The sequence below is a fragment of the Talpa europaea genome (assembly GCF_964194135.1).
Source record: "Talpa europaea genome assembly, chromosome: 9".
In the NCBI taxonomy this organism is placed as follows: Eukaryota; Metazoa; Chordata; class Mammalia; order Eulipotyphla; family Talpidae; genus Talpa; species Talpa europaea.
The window spans coordinates 8,868,488-8,890,977 of NC_140076.1; the positions used below are offsets into that span (position 1 = coordinate 8,868,488).

At 54.9% G+C, this 22,490-nt stretch overlaps 1 protein-coding gene across 1 annotated transcript; it reads left to right on the top strand.

Annotated features, from left to right (window-relative positions):
• Positions 1–492: 492 nt before the first annotated feature.
• On the top strand, positions 493–21,840 carry PADI4 (peptidyl arginine deiminase 4). The gene is made up of 16 exons (XM_084242875.1): positions 493–617; positions 6,326–6,506; positions 7,073–7,139; positions 8,705–8,772; positions 9,986–10,103; positions 10,984–11,109; positions 11,893–12,071; positions 12,212–12,315; positions 13,356–13,467; positions 14,100–14,207; positions 16,381–16,535; positions 17,801–17,942; positions 18,173–18,275; positions 19,073–19,143; positions 19,959–20,096; positions 21,369–21,840. The coding sequence occupies exons 1-16, from the start codon at positions 526–528 to the stop codon at positions 21,600–21,602; spliced, it is 1,998 nt and encodes a 665-aa protein (XP_084099001.1). The 5' UTR covers positions 493–525; the 3' UTR covers positions 21,603–21,840.
• Positions 21,841–22,490: the final 650 nt, after the last annotated feature.

Below are 22,490 nucleotides of genomic sequence, written 5' to 3' on the forward strand. Positions count from 1 at the left end.
TCTACATGACGTGCAGAGAAAGATGCCCGGGACTCAGCCCTTAAAAAGGGAAACCTGTCATGTGGGTGACCCAGCCCGGGAGGCTTGTCCCAAGTCGGGTCTGTCTTTGAGTGTATGGCCTGGGCTGTGACCTCTTGCCTACAATCCCTCAGCCTCCCTGCCCCCACCACCCGCCTTCTCCTCCTCCACCCCTGTTTGGCAAGGTTAGGCAAGGTGGGGTGGATCCAGGTGTTTGTGGCCCCAGGCAGGGGTGGGGCTCTGGGCATCTCCCTACCCCCAGGCTTTCTGAGTGCGTGGCCTCCCCAGGAAACCGAGCAGGCGGCTTGCCAATGACTCTGTACTAATGTCCGTTCAGGGGTCTGGGCCAGCTGCAGGGCAGAGGAGCGCTGAGTGTCCACACCTTGGACCTGAGTGGCTGAACCACTGGGCCACAAACCACAGATGCTGACTCACAGCCTCTGCTGGGCAGTATAAAGGAAACAGCCCAGGGGCATCCTGCAGCCGGAAGGACCAGCTGGCTGGACAATGGCCCAGGGAACGGTGATCCATGTCACCCCAGAGCAGCCCACCCATGCCGTGTGTGTGCTGGGCACCGAGACTCAGCTGGATGTCTGTGGGTGAGGAGGGGACACTCTGGGGGCGGGGGGCAGGTCTGGAGCTGCTGGACGAGCAGGTTCTGCCGACACAGGCTGTGCGGTTGGATCAGGCTGCAGGGTCCAGCCTCTGAGCCCCTGCCTGGGGAGAAGCTGGAGACCCAAGGTGGGAGTGGCACTGGGGTACGCCCAGACTCGGGGCAGTGGCTTCTTTGCTGTGTTCAAGAGGGGGCTCCTGAGGCCCTACCACAATGAAGTATTGCAGTACAAATAGCACCGTCTCCTTTCATCATTGAACCAATGGAAGTTCAGAGAAGGCCTGTGACTTGCCTAAGGTCCCACAGCATGGTGACCAGGGAGCAAAGCTAGACCCTTGCCTCTCAGCAAGCTGCCCTCCGTGGGTGTGATGTCCCACCTTCAGTATGAGAGAGGCCCCAGTAGGAAACCTGGCCCTACTGTGGTCTGGCCAGGCAGGCTAAGGCAATGAGCCTCTGTTTCCTCATCTGTGAAATGGGGATAATACTCACTCCATAGGGCGACTGTAGGGATCCAATGTGAATAAGCATGAAATTGTGTAAGTACTCAGCACAGTGCTGGGCCTAGCCTGGTGGTTGTTTGTTCATTCGTTCATTCATTCTATCATTCATTCATTTATCCATTAATTTTTTCATTCAACACATACCAGTTGAATGTCTATTATGGGCCAAGCTCTGTGCCGGGCTCTGGTTAAGCGAGGTGGCCTAGGGACACTCTTGGCCAGTGTGCACGGATGTTCTTAAGTTGTCATCTGCAGGCTTCTCTCCTTCCTCCAGGGTCTCCTTTTCAGCAGGAGGCCACCCAGTGGGACCCCAGGGAGCATGGAGTCTCTGAGTCCATAAATGTCTCTGAGCCTTGGTTTACCCACCTGTAAAATGGGAAAACTGATGCCCGCCCTAGTGGGTGGAGGTGAGGATTGAAGACTATAATGCACACGGCCCCTTCCCAGCCCTGATGCAGGTGCCCCGCTGCCAGGTGGGGGGTTGGGAAGGAAGTGGATGCAGGAGCCGGAGGGCTGGGGTCACTCGTGCAGGTCAGTGTCAGTGCTGCTGTCCGGCGGTACAAGGACACTGCCCTGCATCCCGCTCTGTGGCGCTGTCACCCGACACACAGGGTCCGTGGCTTGGCCTGCATCGGTCGAGTGATCAGAACAAGTCAAGGATCGTGGCAAAGAGATCAGCGACTCGAATCAAGTAGGAGAGGAATGTCCCTCAGAAGCACCGCCTGGGCTTCCTAGAGGAAGTTCGGATTTTCCCAGGATTGGTGGTGGTGGCCAGGATGGGGCAGGGTTGGGCAGGATCAGTGTAGTTCCAGGGTCACGCCTCTGCATGGGTCACATGCTCAGGAAAAATGGGCCACGATTCCCCTTTTTATTATGCAAATGGACTTAAGGTGCTGTTGGTCATGGAGGGTCCTCTGCGCAGGTTGCTTAGGGGCCTAACCAGTTTGGACCTAAATGAAGGTCTCTTAACAGCCCCAACTAGCTTTAATGTCTTTCCTAGGGTGAGGGGGACAATAATAAGGGTCTTTCCTGATAACTCTGGTTTGCTTTGTAAGTCTTCTGCTTCCCGGGTGACAAATAACACATGGAGCCCTCCCCCACCCCCACACACAGAAACACATGCACACACAGTGTAACCCACGTGTTCACAGAAACTTCTTGTTTAAGGCCTGAGAGGGCCTGGAGAGGGGAAGAAAGCCCATCCCAGTGGTGCCGCTTCTCAGCTCGGCCTCATCTCAGAGCCTCAGTTTCCCCGCCTGGCAGAGAGGGTGGTATAAAGCCCTAGCAGGTGGCTCCTCCCTGCCCCTGATGATAAAGCCACGTGGGCAGAGTGAGCCTAGATGGCAGCCCTGCAGGCCAGGTGCAGGCTGGTACTCCTGGGCCCCAAGACAGGGTCTTGCCATTGTTCATTTTCCTGTTATACTGACACCCAGCGTGTCCCTGACCTGGCACAGCACCCAGGCAGCGGGGGGCCTGGCTTCTCACCGCTTTGTGGGTATCGAGGAAGACCACCCCACATGGAGTAGGGAAGAGCCTCTGGGCTTTGGCAGAGAAACAAGGGCCCTTATTAAGTTCCGGGTTGGCCACGTAGGTGTGTAATCAAGCGAGGCGCTCAGGCAGAAAGGCTCAGTTCTGCAGGGCCTCCCTTGCCGTGAAGTCTCCTGCAGCATCTGCCCAGCGTCCCTAATTGTCCATGATTATTATCTAATAATCACACACTGAGCAGTTCCCCAACATGGGCCCTTCAAACCTCATAAGGGAAGCAAGTGAGCCTCATTCCCATTTATAGAGGAGAAAACTGGTTGCAGAGAGGGTCAGTGCCTAGGCCGAGGTCACACAGCCTAGCAGAAGTGGCCCAGGCTCGGCCCCTCTTTCCAGCCGTTTGAGGCTGCCTGAAGCTTGTGGACTGCCCAGGAGAAGTTTTCCATGGACAGCTGAGCCCCGGCACCCCTGCTGGTCTGCAGGCAAGTGTCACATCAGAAACAATTTCAACATTTCAGCACAAAAGCTCCAGCACTTGCTGTGCCCTGCTAGAGGGCGTGACACAGGCTGACCTCTGGGCTATGCAGGCGGAGATCATCCTCTCTATGCCTGTCCTGGCTGTCTCCCCACCCAGAGAGTCTGTGTGCCCAGACCCAGGGCAGTGCTCCCTGGACGACACCCCAACCATCCTGCTCCCCACCCCAACACATGGGTACCAGGTAGCAAAGGCAGTGTCTGCGCTAAAGACACAGGCACGGACACCTGCTAAGAGTTGAGATACTTGGGATGGTGTCCTTGTCAAGGTGGACCGGGGGACCCCACAATCAAACCCCAGAACCTCCAACTGAGCAAATTACCATCCTCCAAGCCAGGAGACCCTGGGGCCACGAAACTTGCCCCACCTACTTTGGTCCCCTGTTAAGGCTGGTCTTGCAGTGTGTATATTGACTAAATGAATGAATGAATGTGTGTTTAAAGAGCTGTGCCGGCACATAGTAGGTGCCCTTGAAGTGCTGAATGAATGAAAGGTTGAGACAGGGCAGGGTTTTGTTCATATTCCTGCCCCTGCGGTGCTGGAGCCAGCAAGCACTCACTACCTGACCCTGTGCAGCAGGAGAGCATGGGGGTGTGGGGGGGGCGTGGGGATGGAGCGACATGTGCTCAGAAGCAGCTGCCCGCTGGCTGTTGGCCATTGCCATCCTTTGCCAGGGTAGGGGCCCCCATCTCAGGCCACTGGGGCCCTTCCTTGGTCCTTCAGGAAGGACCTTTGGTCAACACCCCTGAAGCAGACTGTGGTGAGAAGGAAGAGGAAGAGGAAGAGGAAGAAGAGGGCACTTTCCAAAATCGGTTCCTGCTGCCAGCCACACCCTGCTTGGTGATAGAGAAAGGTCCAGGCGAAGCAGGGTCCCATCAGGGCACCTTCCCCCGTTCCTGTCCTCAGCCCACACTCCTGCGGGTGACCTCACCGCCCTCCAGGGCTGCTCCTGTTACCTGGCCCCGGGACGCCTGGGCGGAGCTCCACCCTGACCCCTACTCTCAGCTGCCTCCACCTGGTGGCTCAATGCCAGGCCGCCCACCTTCTGTTCTGCACTCCGCTCCAGCCTGCCGCCCATTTTCACACCGAGCCCACTGCCCTGGCTCTGGGCCCCTGACTGTTGGTGCCTTTGTGGCAGAAGCAGGGTTCTGGGCAGGACCCCAGGGTGGTGCATCTGTGTGGCCGGGGCAGAGCCTGAGTGTCTCCTCTGTAAAGTGGGGAGAGCCAGCCCTACCCCGAATGTCCATGGAGCCTGTGGATGCGGCCCAGCACCAGGCGGCCCTGAGCCAACAGCAGGTTCTCCTCTCCAGCCTCACTGCTCACTCTGTAAAAGGGGGACAATGAAAGTACCCACCTGCAGTGCCGTCATGGAGACATCTCGGCACCCAGCACAGCGGCAGTAACTTAGCAACTGTTTTTCATCCTTTCTCTTCTTTTTAAAGGTATAGGCATTTAGGGCCTCCCCAGTGGCGCAGCGGTTGCACGCTGGGTTGAGAAGCTGCCCGCAGCCTCTGCAGTGCCAGTTCAATCCCCGGCCAACGGGCGAGGGTCCCACATGGCGTGCAGACCTCCCCTGCTGCCCGCTGCTCCCCTCAGCAGTGTACTTCCTCAGTCAGCCTGTTCTGATCTCCTGCCCCCGCCCCGACTGTGGTGAATTCTCTCACCCTCCTTCACTTCTGACTGTGCCCAGTGCTTGTATAAATAAATAAATAAATCTTCAAAAAAAAAAAAAAATAAAGGTATAGGCATTTAAGGCTCAAAGTGACACGCTTAACTCCCCCCAAAATTTGGAATTTGGTATTTTTATTATTGCTCAATCCGAAGCGTTATTATTTCATTTCCATTAATTATCCTTTTAAAAATGGACTGTGTATTAGTGACGCCTAACTTAGTTACGCTGTGATCAAAGACTTGGCTACCGATACTGTATGCTACCTATGCATTAACACCTGCTCCAACTAGCTTCACACTCAATTACGTGATCAATTTTTACTTCAGCGAGCCAGCCATGTGTTCTTGAGCTTGGGTAAAAGTATATTCACCAGATGTGGGTCACAGAATTTGACAATAGGTCTACTATCTACCACCATTCATAGTTACAAAATTGTGTGTGTGTGTGTGTGTGTGTGCTTGTATGGTGAGAATTTGTGGTATCTACTCTCTCAGGAACTTTTTAAATAGGAAACAGCATTATTAACTATAGTTATCATGCTATGCCTTATATTCCCAGAACTTAATTACTTTCTTACTGGAATTTTTTGTCTTTTAAACCCCTTAACCCACTTCACCCATCTGCCACCCCTTTGGCACCCACCCATCTATTCCCTGAATCCGTAAGTTCCGTTTTTTGTTGGTTTTGGTCTTAGATTCCACATATAAGTAAGGGTAGATATCTTCTTACAATATGTCTTCAGAAGTTGATTGGGTGAAAGTGTGTTTTTTAAAGAATATGTCTTCATCTGAAAATGACTTTATTAATAATAATTTCATTGGGTGCACAATTCTAAAGCAATAGTTTTTTTCTTTTCAAAATACTTGACAATGTTACTCAACTATCCTCTGGATTTTCATTGCTGCTGTTAAGAAGTCTTCTTCTCATGTGTTATTCCTCTAGAGTTTTCTTTCAGGAATTATTTAAGAGCTCTCTGTCTTTGGTATTCTGCAACTGAACCACTATTGTGTGTGTGTGTGTGTGTGTGCACGCGCGCGCACGCGCATGCAAGCACAGGCAGTGAGTAGTGCTTGGAGATTTTCCTCACCCTCAAGATCTCAACAATATATTTTAATCATGATCCAATTCTTTTATGGAAGGAAGATTACCAAGAGTAATGTTCTGCCTTAATTCCAGAAGAAGTTTGTGTGTTCTAGATATACAACCATGTGTGTACACACTTACAGGATATAAGCCCCTACGTGTGTGCATCGCTCTATGCATACATCCATGTTTGTGTGTGTGTGTGGGGGGGGGTTGTGTACACATCCCTGCAGTCCTTCTAGTTCAAGGGTAAACTCTCCAGGTCAGGGGATTTGCTCTGCCTTGCACTACCTGACGACCACTGCCAGGACTCACTACCACAGTCAGGGTCCCACAGGCTGCCATCGGGTGCTCACACTTACTGGGGAAAAGAAGCCTGTCCTCACCACATCTCTCCATCCCCCCACCTGTCTCCTCCACAGCTCTGCCCCCAAGGGCTGCACATCCTTCAGCATCAGTGCCTCTACGGCAGTGGTCGTGCGCGTTGCCCACAGCCCTCCAGTCAAGAAGAAACCCACAGGTCTCTTCAAGTGGCCGCTGGATCCTGGGCTGGAGGTGAGCCTGATGATGAGGGCTGCCAGCAGCAGCACCAGTGACCAGAAGGTAAGCAGGGCAGCAGCGAGGTGGGAAGCAGGGGAAGGGGTGAGCGGGTCCAAGCAGATCAGCTACTCACAGTCTGTCCTGCTTCAACCCACCATCTCAGCCCTGGTAGAGCCTCCTCTCTGGAAAGCCATGGCCTCTGCATGGATAATAGAGGGATGCTGGTTATGGAGGCCTGTCCATTTTCTGGTTCTGCAGGTCTCCTCCATCCTTCCTGCTTGCTAGAGGCAGGTTTTGTGTCTTATAACCAACAGTCTCAGTCTCCCTTTGATGCCTCTTCTGCCATGTCTGTAACTGTAGAACCCCTACTTCACTCCCTGGCACGGGGCAGGCAGAGTAAGCTGCTCACTCTTGGATTCCTCATAGGTCCTCTTCTATTCCCCATAGTCATCTGGGGGTGTGGTATCCCTCCATTCCCTCAAGTTAGGATCCTCCTTAATAGGCTGGGACTACCTTGGCCCATATTCATCCCTTCAGCACCCTGCTGTGAGCTGGCACCTAGCAGGGATCCAGTTAGTGTTTGTTGAATGACTGAAAAAAGTCATTTATGCTTTGCTGGTGTCTATTAGGTTCGGATCTCATACTATGGAGACCAAACTGCCCCTGTGCAAGCCCTGCTCTACATCACTGGCATTGGTAAGTGATGACCAGGATCCTGGGACACACACACACACACACACATAAACACACTGTAAGGCATTTCTCTAGAAGAAACTATACTCTGGAGCTTACTTTAGACTGAGCAGAGAAAAAGGATGTGTAGCCAGTCACAAATCTGGTAATCCACAAATATTCCTTTTCCAGTCAGTGAAACACAAAGAAATACAACTGGGAAGTGATGATGTTTTCAGGGAATTTTAATTACATTTTAGTATTTTATTTCTCAATTTAGAAAATGATACTTGGCTTTGCAATAAATAAGCTTCTACGCCTTTTTGGCACTTCAAATATTTATAAGAAAAAATAGATGGTGCTGCTGTCTGATGTAATAATATAGACCAGTGTACCCCAAATTCTATTATTTATATCACCATTTTTGCCACATCCATCAACTATTACTCATACTTATTGAATATTCTTCTTTAAAGTACATTTTAAACTTGAGCTCCTCTTGAGTAATATCACAATATTATTATCCTTTAAATGGCCACTAAATATAGGAACAGCATGTGACAACTTAGGCTTCATTTCATAAATGAGTTTCATTTCATGTATGAATTAATTCATTAATTACTTTAATGAATTAATTTAATTTAATAAAATATATTTCATTAATGGTGACTTAAGTCACCATTTAATTAATTTACTTCATTAAATAGCCCTTACTCTGTGCCAGATACTGTGCTAAGACTTTACCTTTAAACCTTACAACAGCCCAAACAATGAAGCAGGTACTATTACTATCTCATTTTACAGGTGAGGAAACTGGGGCACAAAAGGTAAACAAGGTCAGGTACCTGGTCAGTGAAGAAGCAGGAAGTCCAGACCAGGAAGCCCCATGCTGCCCTGGCCCTCCACTATACATGCTGTGAGTGTAGCTAAAAGTCACAGCTCAATCTCACACCATGACCCCCAAGGTCACGTATCACCCTTGGGCACGTGGTCTTGTCACTGGAATGACAGTGGCGCCACATATTCTGATGGTGGGGGAGACCTCACAGCCAACAGGTGCTTTGTCAGTCATGCCATTTAGTCAGTGGGGCCTGGTTGGGGTCATGATGTGTCCCCAGGACAGTCTCAGTGCACGATGACGAGCCAGCTGGGAGCATGACCACTGTACTCCCCTCCCAAGGTCCCAGGGGGCTGCAGTCGGGACCAGAGGCATCAAGCTCCTGGGAAGGTGGACTTGTGGTGTCTCCCTGGACAGCCCCGGAGGGTGGCTGGGGATTCTTTCTGGAACTCCTGGGATGCCCAGACTTGCTGGGTCTGTTTGGTATCACAGACATTGGCATTGCTTCCCCTGCCCCCAACCCCTCCCTGCAAGGATTTGGTTAGAAGTGCTGGCTCTATTGTCTGAATTACAGCCAGATTTCTTGGGGGGCACAGGAGTGTCTGAACCTGAACGCCTCTTCTCTGAAGGGGAAGGAGAGGAGTCCCGGGCAGACAGTCTCCTGGGGGGAAGGATGGTCCTTTGGGGCTAAGCTGGATGCCCCCAGCCTATATCTTCACCAGCCCTCTCCTCTTACTTGGTGGGATTTCAGAAATCTCCTTGAGCGCGGACATCACTCGCTCGGGCAAAGTGCAGCCGACCAGAGCCTGCAAGGACCAGGTACCCCTCAACTTTGACGCGCTGGGTTCTCCTCGGGCCCCCTCTGGTGGTGTTGGGGCGAATAGCATCCTTTCACAGCATCCTAAGTTAAGGGGAAAAGAGACCGTTTGGGAAGAAGAAAAAGAACATTGAAGTCACTGTTGCCACCCGGGTTTAACATTCCTCATCTCGGTACAAAACTAGATTTTCACCGCTGATGGGATTCTCAGAGAATGTGTTGTCGTACAAACTGGAAACTGCAGAGTCACCAAGTTAATGCAGAACAGAAGGAAAATCTGCAGCAGATTTTGACTCTGGCTCAGAAATCCCCCACCAGGGACATTATCCACTGGTGGGAGAGATTGTCCTAGTGCTACCCGCCTGGGTGAATACTAGAGAAGGGAAGAAATGGCGGGAGGGGTAGGGAGGAAGGAGCCAGTGCAGGGTGCAGGAAATGTGGTTGTGGAAAGATAGAATAGTGGGGTACATGGAGGTGGGGCATGCAGAGGTGGGGCATGCAGAGGTGGGGTGTACAGAGGTGGGGCATGCAGAAGTGTGGTATGCAGGTGATGAGTAGTCTCAACTGGGGTCCGTGGACAAACTCAGGGTGCCCCTAAATTGCCTGCTCAATTTCATGCTGGTACATACTTCGGGAAGCCGTGACCTGTCAAAAGATTAGTAGGATCCATTGGTGGCGGGTTAGTCAAAAGTGGGAGGAGCATTACACACTGGAAGCGGAATCCATCTATGGCCCACCCAGAGTGCAGTCATTCCTGGGTTGGGGAGCTGTGCCCTCCTACAAATAGAAGCCTCACCACTGTGAGCAACCTGAGGGAGGGGAGCTCGTCTTGCTTCATCTCCGGATGGGCAGGGAGGGCTGCTGGGAGCTGTGTGGACTCCTTGGTTGCCCAGTTTCTAAGCGTTCACAGAGGGTAACTAGTCAGATCAGCACTTTGACACAGACGTGTAGCTCAGTTCAGCTTGCCAATCCAATGCTCTTTAAAGCTGCTAAAAATCTGTTTTACCGGCTTGGGCTTCTTGTGTTAAGTCAATGAAATTGCATTTTGGGTGAATTTGTTTATCACTTTGGGTAGAAATCTCCCCTTGGGACTGAAAAATTAGATGTGTGAGGTGAGTGAGGCTGATGACGTGCCGGGGAAGGCGGCCCTGCTTCCCGGGGATGAGGGACCTGTGTGGGCTTCTCAGTGCCCCCCATCTCTGCTGGGGTTCACAGAGCACTTGGACCTGGGGCCCTCGAGGGCGAGGCGCCATCCTGCTGGTGAACTGTGACAAAGACAACCCCAAATCTTCCAGCATGGACTTCGCGGACGACAAAGTGCTTGACAGCAATGGTAAAGACCCCAAGAGGTAGTGGGAGTGGGGTTTTGTCTTTCTATAAAGCCCTTCATTCACGCAGCCTGAGCTGAAACAACCCTCAGGAAAAGGGGTGACTGGAAGGGATGGACAAGGGTCCCCAGAGGACAAGAGACCCACCCAAGGTCACGCCACAGTCAGGAAAGAGCTGGCCCGACACGATCTCCCAGCACATCCTCCAGGCCCCAGCCTGCTTCTAGGCCAACACACAGCGACCAGCAGCCAGCAGCCTCTGCGGGCACCCCCGGGAGAGGGGCTCTGTAATAGCATTTTACACACACCACCTCCATCTTCCTTCAAGCAGCGCTGTCCATGGCCATTCCTCAGCCCTGTTCACTGACAAGTGGAAAGGACGCCCCCCCTCCCAGCTCCCACATTCCAGGACGCCCCCCAGCCCTCACATTCCAGGACTCCAGCCCCCCAGGCCTCTGACTACTGTCTAGCCCAGGACCAGCTTTGCTCTCCCCACACCTTTGTCACGAGCTACACTTCCTTCTCAGGCCCAGGGGAGAAATCTTTCTGCTCATTCATCCCACAAATAGTTGCTGAGCGCTTCCCGTGCCATGTGCTAGATGCTTCCAGGTCTCCTAGGTCTGAGGAGTTGGGGATGGAGCAACACACAGAAAATGTGGTCCCTGCTCACCAAGTTTACATCCTAAGGAGGACCCAGTAGGAAAAGACCACAGACTTGATTTGCTGTCACCCCAGAATGAAACCCTCATTTAAATACCGGAAAGCGCATAAAGTAAATAAAAGCAGACAGCACAGTAAAGGCGGTCCAAAGGGCAGTTGGGGGAGCTGGACCCCGCCAGGAGGGCCTCAGCGGCCTGTGTCTCAGGCCACATCCTTCTCCTCCAGACCTGCAGGACATGTCCCTGGTGACCCTGAGCACGAAGACCCCCAAGGACTTCTTCACCAGGCATCAGCTGGTGCTCCACGTGGCCAAATCAGAGATGGACAAAGTCAGGGTGTTTCACACCCACTGTGAGTTGACCGTGGCCGTCATCTTGGTGTACCTTTACTGTCCTGGCCCAGGGGGTGCACCCTCCACACCCCCTTCAGGGAGTAACTCCAGAGCACCCTGTGGTGTCAGGTGCCAGCCTGTGCAGTGGGAGTCAGTGTGAAGGGTTAAAGGAGATGAAGGTGAGGGGGAAAGGGCAGACAGGAAGGGGCCAGGTCAGGAGTAGGTGACCTTGGCTCCTAGTCTAAAGTGCAACCTGATCTGACTCGCTCCCATTCTAGACCAAAGGGACTGGACAGACATGGAATTGGTCACTCCTAGCCTCTGCTGAGGCATCACCTCCTCCAGGAAGTCTTCCCTAATCCTCTGGCTTCCCTCCATCACAGCAGTTATCACCACCTCTTATTATGACTGTTTTTACGCCTTTCTCCCCCTCCATGTGACTGTGCACTTCCCGGGGACCAGCATAGTCACTGTCTCCCTGGTCTCCCCAGAAGAACGGGGGTGTGGAAATGAATGAAATGTGAATGAGTGAATGAACGAATGAACCATAATGTATGTTTAACTTCTTGTAAGTTGGGAAGGGCTTAGGCATATCCCATGGAGGCCACTCATGAAGCCCCAGCCAGGGGTCGATGTCCAGCTGAGGCTTTGTCCCTTCCTACTCGGGGAGACTCCAGCCTGATTATCTGGGAGGGACCCCCCAGAAGGAACCACAGCAATGGGGAGAAGACAGGGCCAACCAAGGTGGGTCGTCAGAGGTGGGAAAGCTGACCTGAGTGCTGCCCCCCCGCCCCGTCTCCTAGGGGACAAGAAGTCCTCCCGATACAGGGTGATCCTGGGGCCCGAGCAGCCCTCTCACTCCCTCTCAGTCCCGGGCGGCCAGCACAGCGCACGCTTCTATGTGGAAGGCCTTGCTTTCCCCGACGCCAACTTCCCCGGCCTCATTTCCCTCACCATCTTGCTGCTGGACATGTCCAACCCGGTAGGCCAAGATGGTGACCCAGAGGGGGGCCTGGGCTCCTGGGCAGTGGCCATTGATCGGGGGGTGAGCCCAGCTGGTCTGCGGGCGGTGGGCATGGGCCTGCCCGCTGTGACAGCCCCTGCCCTGCCCCGCACCCGCAGGAGCTCCCCAAGGTCCCGATTTTCCAAGACAGTGTGACCTTCCGTGTGGCCCCCTGGATCATGACCCCCAACACTCAGCCCCCAGAGGAGGTGTACGTGTGCAGGTGAGGGCCCAGAGTGCACGGTACGGACTCGCCAAGAGGCTCCCTGGTCCAGAAGGCTGTTCTAGCCACCAGCCACTTTCTTTTGTTTTTTTTTTCTTTTCTTTTCTTTTTCTTTTTCTTTTTTTTTTTTTTTGTGGGACCCTCGCCGATGGCCGGGGAACGAACCAGCGCTGCAGAGACTGCGGGCAGCCTTGCAGCCCAGGGTTCAACCGCTGCGCCACCAGGGGAGACCCCCACCAGCCACTTTCTGTGTGAATGAGAAAAAAAATTGAATCTCTGCTGTGATTTGCGGAGGACTCGTGGCTTGTTTAAACCATTCAAAGGCAGAGAAATCATTGCTTTCGTTGTGGGGACCCTGCCTGGGAGGATTCAGCTGCTTTTGCTCCTGGGGCCTGAGAGAGTTTGTTAGACCTGGGAGAGCAGAACCCACAAGCCGTGGGCCAGGCCTCCAGGGCTGCCTGGGGTGGACTTCCGAGAGTTCCAAAGGCCCTGGGGACCCCCTAAAAATGCTCATTCCTGGCCCACCGAGGCTTCTGGGATTTGTCTCTGGGGGTGGGGACCAACTGCATTCTAACAAGCTGCTCTGGGGAGCCCCGGCAGCATCCTGCCATCGAGAGCTCTCATTAAGTTTCAGGGGGACCTTCCCCTCGCCTCTTCTGATTGCTTCAGGGCCAGGGAGAGTATAACCTGGTGCTCAGGACACAGGTGAGGCCAACGAGACCTGGGGTTGAGTCCCAGGCCTCTCCCGGCGCTGTGACCTTGAGCTTGGACCTCCTGCTCTGCCTTCCCCCTCGTTGGAGGGGCTCCCGCAGGCTCCCTGCATGGATGGGCATGATGGTGCCGCGAGATAACGCTTGTTAAGCCAGACAGGATGAGCCAGGCATCTCTGTCCAGGCCTTAGGCCCTGTATATCCCCGGTCTGTCCAGGCCTACGCTCTTCCTCTACCCTAGGGACCCCCAGAAGTCCATCTTGCTCCTCAGAGCTCTGCCAAGGCCACTGAATCCAGAGCACTACGGAGCTTCTTGCCTGCTCTTTCTAGCATGTTTGAAAACGAGGACTTCCTGAAGTCAGTGACAGCTCTGACCAAGAAAGCCAAGGTCAAGCTGACCATCTCTTCCATGGAGGATAACATGGAGGATCGGTGGATGCAGGTACATGGCCCTGCCAGGGGGTGGGCCAGGGCTTATAGATGAGCGTCCCTGAGGCTGGGACACTGGGGCCCTTGGGCTCCTGCGTCTCACCCTAGCGCCTTGTGGTCACCCTTGCAGATAGTTAGAAATCCCTGAGGATCCTCGACTGAGCAGCATCCTCAGGCCAGTGATTCAGTGACATTGGGGGAAGGGTGCTCTTACTCTCCCCAGGCCTCAGCTTAGCTGGGCGCCCTCGAGAAGTCTTCTCTGCCCTACCCCAGTGCATGGAGAGCCCTCCTCTCTGCTCCTGAGACCCCTCACTTCCCCTCTCATCACCTCCTAACACTGGGGGCAGGCAGCCAGCTCCCTGGATCTCTCCATGAGGACAGGGCCCGAGTCTCGTTCACCCAGCTCCTGGCTGGACACCCTTCGGGGGTGGGAGCGAGGGACACACAGGCTGTCGTAACACAACTGTGCAGCTCCAGGCAGGAAGCTGCTTTCTCAGAGCCCTTCTCTGGGATCTGTCCTCAACACATGGATTTGGCCTTGACCACAGTGGGCAAGGAGCGTGGCTGATTCCACGTCCCCACCCCTGGCCTGGGGGCCAACGCCCAGGCCTTGCGTGACAACCTCCCTCCCACTCGCTGCCACAGGATGAGATGGAGATCGGCTACGTGCAAGCCCCGCACAAGACGCTGCCTGTGGTCTTTGACTCTCCCAGGAACAGAGGCCTGAAGGAGTTCCCCGTCAAATGCTTGCTGGTACGTGCTGGGGGCACCCGCTGCTGCACCCCTTTGCCTTGAGGCTTCTTCCTCATCGCCTGTCCCTTCCAAGCCACCCCCAGGCCCCGGCTCCCCTAGTGCAGCAATCATGCAGGTGGCCCTGTTATTTCTATTACTGTGATGAGCTCTGGCCCTTCCTTCCCCAAAGCCCTTCCCAGCCCTGAGTTCACCTCGTCCTCAACATGACCCTGCCGGGGAAGTCGGTTGGGCTTGGGTAATCCTGTTCCCCAGAAGATGCTCTTGCTTTGAGGTGGGGCCAGGACCAGAAGCTTTCTCAAGTTTCAACTGGAGGCTCTGCCTCTGGTGGGGTCTGGTCTTGGCCGAGGTGGTGGGGGGCGAGGGGGGCATCAGGGGTAGGAGCAGGTTTCAGGATCAGTGTAGTCATTTCCCAGCTGTGGCTTTATCAGCCAGAGTGTCTACGTGCATTTGGGGGGATGGGGGGTGACATTGGTGAGTCAGTGTTACTAGCCTGGCAGGTCCGTGCAGACTCAGCACAGGCGATCATGACCCTGGTTACCTTTGTGAGCTGCAGCCTGTGGGTCGCAGCGCTGTGTTCTTTATGTGCACTGAGTCATTGCATGGAACCGACAGCCTTTAATGGAGACACTATTACTGGGCCCGTTTTATAGACCAAGGAATGGAGGCTCAGCGAGGTGAAGCAGCTTTCCTGAGGTCACTCAGGAAAAGGGTGGAGGACTTGGAGCTCAAACCAAGTCGGGGTTGGCTCTGTGAGCATGCTCTGAACCACCAGGCATGCCTTCCCAGAAAGACCCCAGGCCCATGCTCCAAGCCCTGGCAGCCCCCCAATTCTAGGAGCCAGGGAAAACAGAGCAAAGAGTCTGGGGTGCAAGGTGTGCTGTGATGAATGGCTTTCTCAGGAGCGCTCTGCACCCCCCAGGAAAGGGGAGGTGGCCCTACCCAGGCAGGGGGCATCGAAAGGAGATGGTGAGGGCAGCGGCTGTGTGAGTGACTTGACAGTCATTCATCAAACACACCGGTTTGCCAGGCCTGGCAAACTCAGTGCCAGGCCTGTTCTGGGCACTTGGAATACATCCGTGAACAATGCCAATGCCTCTGCCCTCATAGCCCGGAGGGACCAGCAATAAAAAATAAAGGGAATAAATAAATCATGTCATACATTGGAAGGTGATACCAAGTGCTATAGAAAAAGAAAGAGCAGAATCCAGGGACTCGCCACCGAAAGAGGGGGTGAAACTAGAGAAGAAGAGAGAACCACAGACGGGGCCTGGGCCCCCTGATGCAAAGAAGATTGAGCGGGAGCAGCAGTGAGCAGGAAGCAAACGCACACGTTGAAGGAAGGAAGCACAGGGAACCTGAGGGGGACGTGGCGACCAGCTGCCCGAGACACGGCCCGTGGCGAGGAAGACAAGGCCTGGGCGCGGCCGCCGGCTTGAGCTGTGCGGTCACAGAGCCGGACGGGAGCAGTTTGCCGGCACAGGGGGTGGCTGTCGGGTTGGCTGGGCTTTAGGAGCAAGGGGGAAGGATTAGACATGATGGTTTTAACCTCGTGGAGCCCCAGACCTCCTTGAGACTCATCCTCCCAGAAAAATGGACCTGAGCTTACAAGCTGGAACCCACTTTCAGGGAGTCCGGGGTCTCCGGGAGGCCCCGGGTGCAGACCATTGAGTTGAAGGCTCAGCCTGTGCAGTGGACTTAGGGAGACCCTGTTCTTCTCATGAAAGTCTCTGGGGGAAGTCACCACCATTCAGCAAAGCCTGTTCTGGCCTGACATCAGGATGCACACGGTGTAGACCAGGAGGGCTTGCTGTGGAGACAACTCAAATCCTGGTCCTGCAGCAAACTGGCTCTGGGGACTGAGGAAACCACACTCCCCTCTGAGCTTAATTTCTTTTCTGCCAAATAAAAATAAAAAATGTTATTTGGTGGAGTCCTTAGGCCACCCAAGTTAAGGTCTGTCAAGCAGCTGGCATGAATTAGGGGCCCCTCGAGTGCTGGCCCCTTTCCTTGCCAACCTGATTCAGCTTCCCTTCAACATGCCCCAAACAATAACAGTGCCCACCATGTGCCAGCCGCTGACAGATCCTGCCCCGTTCCTCTTTAAACTTGGACCTGCCCTTTCTTCCAGGGGCCTAGTTTCACTCATTCTTGGCACATGCTTCTCCTACTTCAGGGCCCAGATTTTGGCTACGTGACTCGAGGACCCCAAACAGGGGGGGTTACCAACCTCGATGCCTTTGGGAACCTGGAAGTGAGCCCTCCAGTCAAAGTTGGGAAGAAGAAATACCCATTGGGTAGGATTCTCATCGGCGACAGCAGCTTCCCCAGGTGAGCAGGGGAAGAGAGGGGTAGACCCAGGGATGCTGTGGGGAAGCAGAGATCTCTCGCACCCGTCCCAAGAGGCCTCATCACATGGTCAGCGTGTGGGAGGAATCGAAGTGCAGCTCGAGGCTATGGCCTTTGGAGCCCAGCAGGCCCAAGTTCAAATTCCAGCTCTGCACGTACACACTTGTGGTCAGTGAATATCTACTGAGCACCTACTATGTGCTGGGTACCGTGCTGCAGTTGGAAGACATATAGCCATGAACTTGACAGATAAGTCCCTGCCACTATCCTATGGGGGAGACACAGAGTAGACAAAATAAACAAACAAGATAATTTCAAATGGTGAAGAAAACAGCAAAGAAAGGGGCAGAGGAGGGGTGGGGACTATGTTAGGGTGACCAGGGAAGGGCATCACTGGGAAGGGGGACCTTGAGTTGAAATCTGATGAAAAGGAGAACAAAGCTGCACAGAGACATGGGGTGAAAGGCAGATGAAGGGACGTGTGCCAAGCCCTGAGGCAGGGATGAGCATGGGTTCAGAAGGACAGAGTGATAAAACAGATTGAATAAGTGGAAAAGCAGAGGGGCAAGATCAGGAGGGACCTTGGAGGCTAGAGCCAGGAGAAACCTGAGGTTTGGAAGGTGAAGGAATATCCCCAAGGCCATACAGCTAGCGATGCATTGCTCATGAGGTGGGAGGCGCTCCAAACCCCATGTTTATCTGCAACACCAGCATCCAGGCTGAGTCAACAGTCTTTCTGAAGCTGAGCTCTGGTCCCATTTACTTGACAGCTCTGGGCCTCAGTTTCCCCCAATAAAACTAGGATGACAATTCCTAAGTTCCTTTAATATAGACTCCTGGAACCATTCCCTGGTTGAAGGAGAACCCTGACTCGTTGCCAGGGGCCTCAGTCCCTCAGAGACCTTTCCGTGCCCACCCTGTACCCCTCACTCCTCCCATAACACTCTTTTTTAAAAAACATTTATTTATTTATTATACAAGAACCGGGGTACAGGCCAGATTCGTGGGAGGGTAAGCGGATTCACCAGAGACAGAGCGGGAAACAGAACAAGCAGATGGACTGCAAAACACTGCTGAGGGGAGCAGTGGGGAGACAGGAGAGGTCTGCCGAGCCATGTGGGACTCTCGCCAGCCGGCCGGGATGGAACCCACACTGCAGAGGCTGCGGACAGCTTCACAGTGTGGCGTTCAGCCCTGCGCCACCAGGGGAGGCCCCTCCCATAACACTCTTAATTCTGTGTGGGCAGCACCGAGAGCCAGGAGATGCACCAGGCCCTGCAGGACTTTCTGGGTGCCCAGCAGGTGCAGGCCCCTGTGAAGCTCTACTCCGACTGGCTGTTTGTGGGCCATGTGGACGAGTTCCTGAGCTTCGTTCCAGCACATAAGAAGGTACAGTCTGGGGGCTGCCTGAAAGAAGCCCCCCATCTCCTTCCTGGGTTCCCAAGCACAGCTCTGTACCCTGCCTGGTAGGCCCCATCTCTCATGTCCGACTGTTCCCTCACCCCCAGGAGGAGGTGTGGAGGAGGAGGTAGCCTGGTCCTTTCCCATACTCCCACGGCCTCCTCCTTGGGAGTCCCTTGGGCAAAGATGATGTCTGATCCCAGTGTTTCTGCCTCCAGGGCTTCCGGCTGCTCCTGGCCAGCCCCAGGTCCTGCTACAAACTGTTCCAGGAGCAGCTGAAGGAGGGCCACGGGGAGGCTGTGCTGTTTGAAGGGGTCTCCAGTAAGTTGACCATGAAGGCCACGTCTTCCATTTAGAACCTTCCTCTACCTTCGTGTGGCCTATTACTTGATGGAATCATTCAGGCAACAGATGTCTTCTGAGTACCTACTGTGCACCAGGCACTGCGCAGGTGCTGGGGCTACTGAGTGACCTAGGCAGAACAGCTCCTTGCCCCCTCGGCTCACGTCCAGGAGGAGTCAAGAAAACAATGACAAACCCAGGCTTTCATGGTGTCTGGGAGGCGCTCAAGGGAGGCTTCCTGGAGGTAGCAAATACCAAGCAGGAGCATATGAGTAATGAGCAAGGTCTGGCCAAGGAAATGGGACAGTGAGGTGAGAGACATTCCAGGAACAGGGCACAGTGAATGCTGGTCAACAAAGACTCAGAGGCAAGAGAAAGCAAGATGTGCTTGAGGACTTGAAAAATGGTCAGTGCTGGGGCACTGAATGAAACATTTTTTTTCAGTAACATCTACAAATTTAGGCAAGGGTCAGAGGTTGTGAAGTCTCCATGGCTCTTTTATCTATAGCTATCATGTGTCCTATGGGACAGGACCTCTGTTTCCCCCTCGTCCCTTGGATCCCTTTGGACATCAAAGAACTTAAAGGAGCGAGAGCAGCACTTTTAATGAGAACTTACTCAGATAAAATATTTTATTAAAGGCCTGCCTCCCAGATGCTCACAGAAAATCAGTATGTCAGGTGTTATTGCTGCCCCATTTTACAGGTGGGGAAAGTAGGTCCCCACTGTACCTGAGTTCATCTGCCTTCCTTACCCCCTTTTCTTCTCCATGACAGGAAAGAAACAACAGAAAATAAAGGACATCCTGTCAAACAAGAAATTGAGAGAACATAATTCCTATGTGGAGGTACTAGCTTGGGTGCCCGGGAAGGCCCAACACCCCCTCACCCCCACTACAGTCACCTCCCTGGCAGTTATAGAAGCAGGAGGCAGAGTCTTCCAGGGGGAGGCCTGGCACTACCACAGGAATACACACAAGTGATGGAGAAGAATGTCAGGTGGAGGCAGAGAGAGAAGCAAAACCCAGACACAGTGGGACTGGAAAGACAGACACAGAGGCAGAGGGACTGAGCACAGCGAGGGGGGCTGCGGGCAAGAAAAGGAGGTCCTTCAGGGGGTCCCTGTCCCTTCTCTTGGCCAGGGCCTCAGGCCCACCTGCAGCGCCTGAGCTGGTCCCGCCACCTGCAGCCAGCCAGCCACTCGCTGGCCCCGCCCATTCCCCAGGCTCCGCCCCTACGCCAGGCCCTGCCCCAGTTGGCCCTACCTATGTCCACGCCCCTCCCCTGCCACGCCCACCGCCCCAAGCCCCTCCCACAGTAGGCCCCGCCCCAGTCCAGTCCCCACCCACTACATCGGGCCCCGCCCCGCCCCCTTTGGCCCCGCCCATACCCACGCCCCACGGCAGCCCCTCCCCTGCCCCGCCCTTTGCTCCAAGCCCCTCCCACAGAAGGCCCCGCCTCGGTCCAGTCCCCACCCACTACATTGGGCCCCGCCCCGATTTGGCCCCGCCCATGCCCACGCCCCACGGCAGCCCCTCCCCTGCCCCACCCACCGTTCCAAGCCCCTCCCACAGTAGGCCCCGCCCCAGTCCAGTCCCCACCCACCACATCGGGCCCCGCCCCCTTTGGCACCGCCCATGCCCACGCCCCGCCCCGCCCCCAGAGCTGCATCGACTGGAACCGCGAGGTGCTGAAGCGCGAGCTGGGCCTGCGCGAGCAGGACATCGTGGACATCCCGCAGCTCTTCAGGCTCCAGGGCGACAGCAGAGGGGCGAAGGCCGAGGCCTTCTTCCCGAACATGGTGAGGAGATGGCGTTCGGGTCGGTTTGCGAGTGGCCTTAACCCGGAGGCCGGCGGGGCGCGGGGCGCGGGAGGGGGAGGCTTGGTGTCTGCGCCCCCGGGGTTCCAGGCCCGGCCAGCCCGCGCCCCTCCGGGCACCTCCCGGCCGCCCCGGGGTCAGACGGTTGTTTACGGGCGAGCTTACTTACTCCTGCTCGCGGAGAGGTGGGGGCGCTGGCACAACGCGCACCCCGAGGCGGGCGGGGTCAGAGCCAGGGCGCGGGCGCAGCGTGGCCCCCTCGCGCTGCCCCCCGGGCGCCCCAACGCCAGCCGGCAGCTCCGGGGGTGCGGTTGGAAGGGAGCTAAGGCACCTCTTCAGAGTGGTGGTCTGAGCAGTGAGGCTGGCACTGCCTGTGCGGGTGGGGTGGGGTCCCCCCTTAAGAAGGATGAACTTGAGGGGATCCCACTTGTGTCAAGAACGTGTAGCCCTGACCCCCAAGCGCCATCGTGAAGTCATCTTGTTTTTAACCATCCCTCTGCCCCGTTACTCTGTCTCCTCAAAGGATACCTGAGGGCCAGACACTTGACCCAGTTTTGCTGGGGCCCCTCAGCCACCCCCTCCTACTGGGGGGGGGGGGTTACGTTCAGGAGGGAGACTGAGTCCCTGGCACAGTGGTTCTCCAACTGGATTCCCCAGGGCTCTGGGGTTCCAAGTGCCTCATTCTGCAAAACATTCTGTTTAGATAAAGGGTCACTTGGCCAAAACAATGCAAGAAGGGGCACCCCCCTCTCACCCGCTGGATAAAATGTCTTGGTCCCAAGCGTTTGTCTCCTCTCTGGGTTAGTCTAGCCGGGTTTCCCAGCCTGGTGCTGGGGGCTGGGGGATGCAGCGTCTCACGTGAAGCAGTCAGCCTCCTGAGGGCTCAGTCTGTGCCTTCTCTGTTCAGTGCCCCTGGCGGGAGCAGGAGCCTGAGCCAGAGCCACAACTCACCCCAAGAGCCTGGGGGATTTGTGGACAGCCTCACGGAAGAGCTGCCATTTGAGCTGGGCCCTGGGAAATAGAGTGTGCCCGAAGGTGGCGGGTGGGGAAGGAGAGTGTGATGCTTAGAGCATGACCCTCGGAGTCCCACAGACTGGAGCGTGAATCCTAGACTAGCCAGTAGCCTTAGGCAGCCTTTGAGGGTCTGTTTCCTCATCTGTGAAGTGGGCTGCTATTGCTGAATGCCTGAAGAGGAAGGACACTCGGATGGTGATGCCGCCCCCCCCCCCGACCTGGGCTCCCACTCCTTCACAGGTGAACATGCTGGTGCTGGGCAAGCACCTGGGCATCCCCAAGCCCTTCGGACCCATCATCAACGGCCGCTGCTGCCTGGAGGAGAAGGTGCGGTCCCTGCTGGAGCCGCTGGGCCTCTACTGCACCTTCATCGATGACTTCCACACCTACCACGTCCAGCACGGGGAGGTGCACTGCGGCACCAACGTGCGCCGGCAGCCCTTCTCCTTCAAGTGGTGGAACATGGTGCCCTGAGGACCCCCACCCTCCATCCTCTCCTTGGGAAGCTCTGGTCCCCTGCGGTGTGGCATAGCAGGGCTATTGGGGGACATTCTGGCTCCCTGGGGGTGACCCCATGCCAGGCAGTGGCCTGCTTCCTTCCCCGGGGCCCTGCACCTGGGCTCCTCCCTCTTTGAAGATCCCAAGATGGTCCCGACATTGCAAACTCAGTTCTGCGGTTAAGAAGCTGCAATAAAGTTTTAAAGTCACTTTGTACGTGAGGTCAAACTCTCATTCATTCATTCGCTCACGCATTGTCATGGCTGAATTGAAATGACAAACTTGAAGGTCCTGGCAGGGTATGTTGAAGGCCAGTGTCCTTGCATGTGTCTCTTGTTCCCAGGCATATGCTTGGTCGAAAAAGGCCTCTGTGATCTGAGCCTAGTAGATTCTAAGCTTTTGAGAGAGGGTGAGGGCTGAGCCCCCCTGAGGGTGTATCACATCCCTCCTCAAAGCTCCGTTGAAATCAGCTCCAGACAGCCAGCCGGGGCTGTACAGACGTTCATGTTCTGCTTTAATGTCTGTGTCTGTATGAAATGCACTCCAGTGTATGTATATTTCATGATACAAAATAAAATTACAGAAAATAGGCCGAGGACAGGGAAACAAAGGCAGGAAGACAATCCCACCTGTGAGAAACAGCGAGCCGAGGAATTGCACCCCCATTTTTGGAGTCTTTTGAGAAAGAGGCAACAGACAAGGGAGACAGGAACCCAAGGGGAACCCACGGATGTGACTGTTAGGTCACCCACACCCAGATGTCAGTGAATTCTGCCCCCCACGTTTGTTGTTTCCATCCTGCTAGCTTGAAAGCCCCACAAAGCAGACTCTTGCCCCTGCCATGTGCTCTGGGCCAGCGGCTCC

Coding starts and splice junctions, on each gene's coding strand:
- PADI4 (XM_084242875.1), top strand. CDS start 526: ATGGCCCAGGGAACGGTGATCCATGTCACCCCAGAGCAGCCCACCCAT. Junction 12,072..12,211: donor TGCTGGACATGTCCAACCCG/GTAGGCCAAGAT, acceptor CCGCACCCGCAG/GAGCTCCCCAAGGTCCCGAT. Junction 20,097..21,368: donor AGGCCTTCTTCCCGAACATG/GTGAGGAGATGG, acceptor ACTCCTTCACAG/GTGAACATGCTGGTGCTGGG.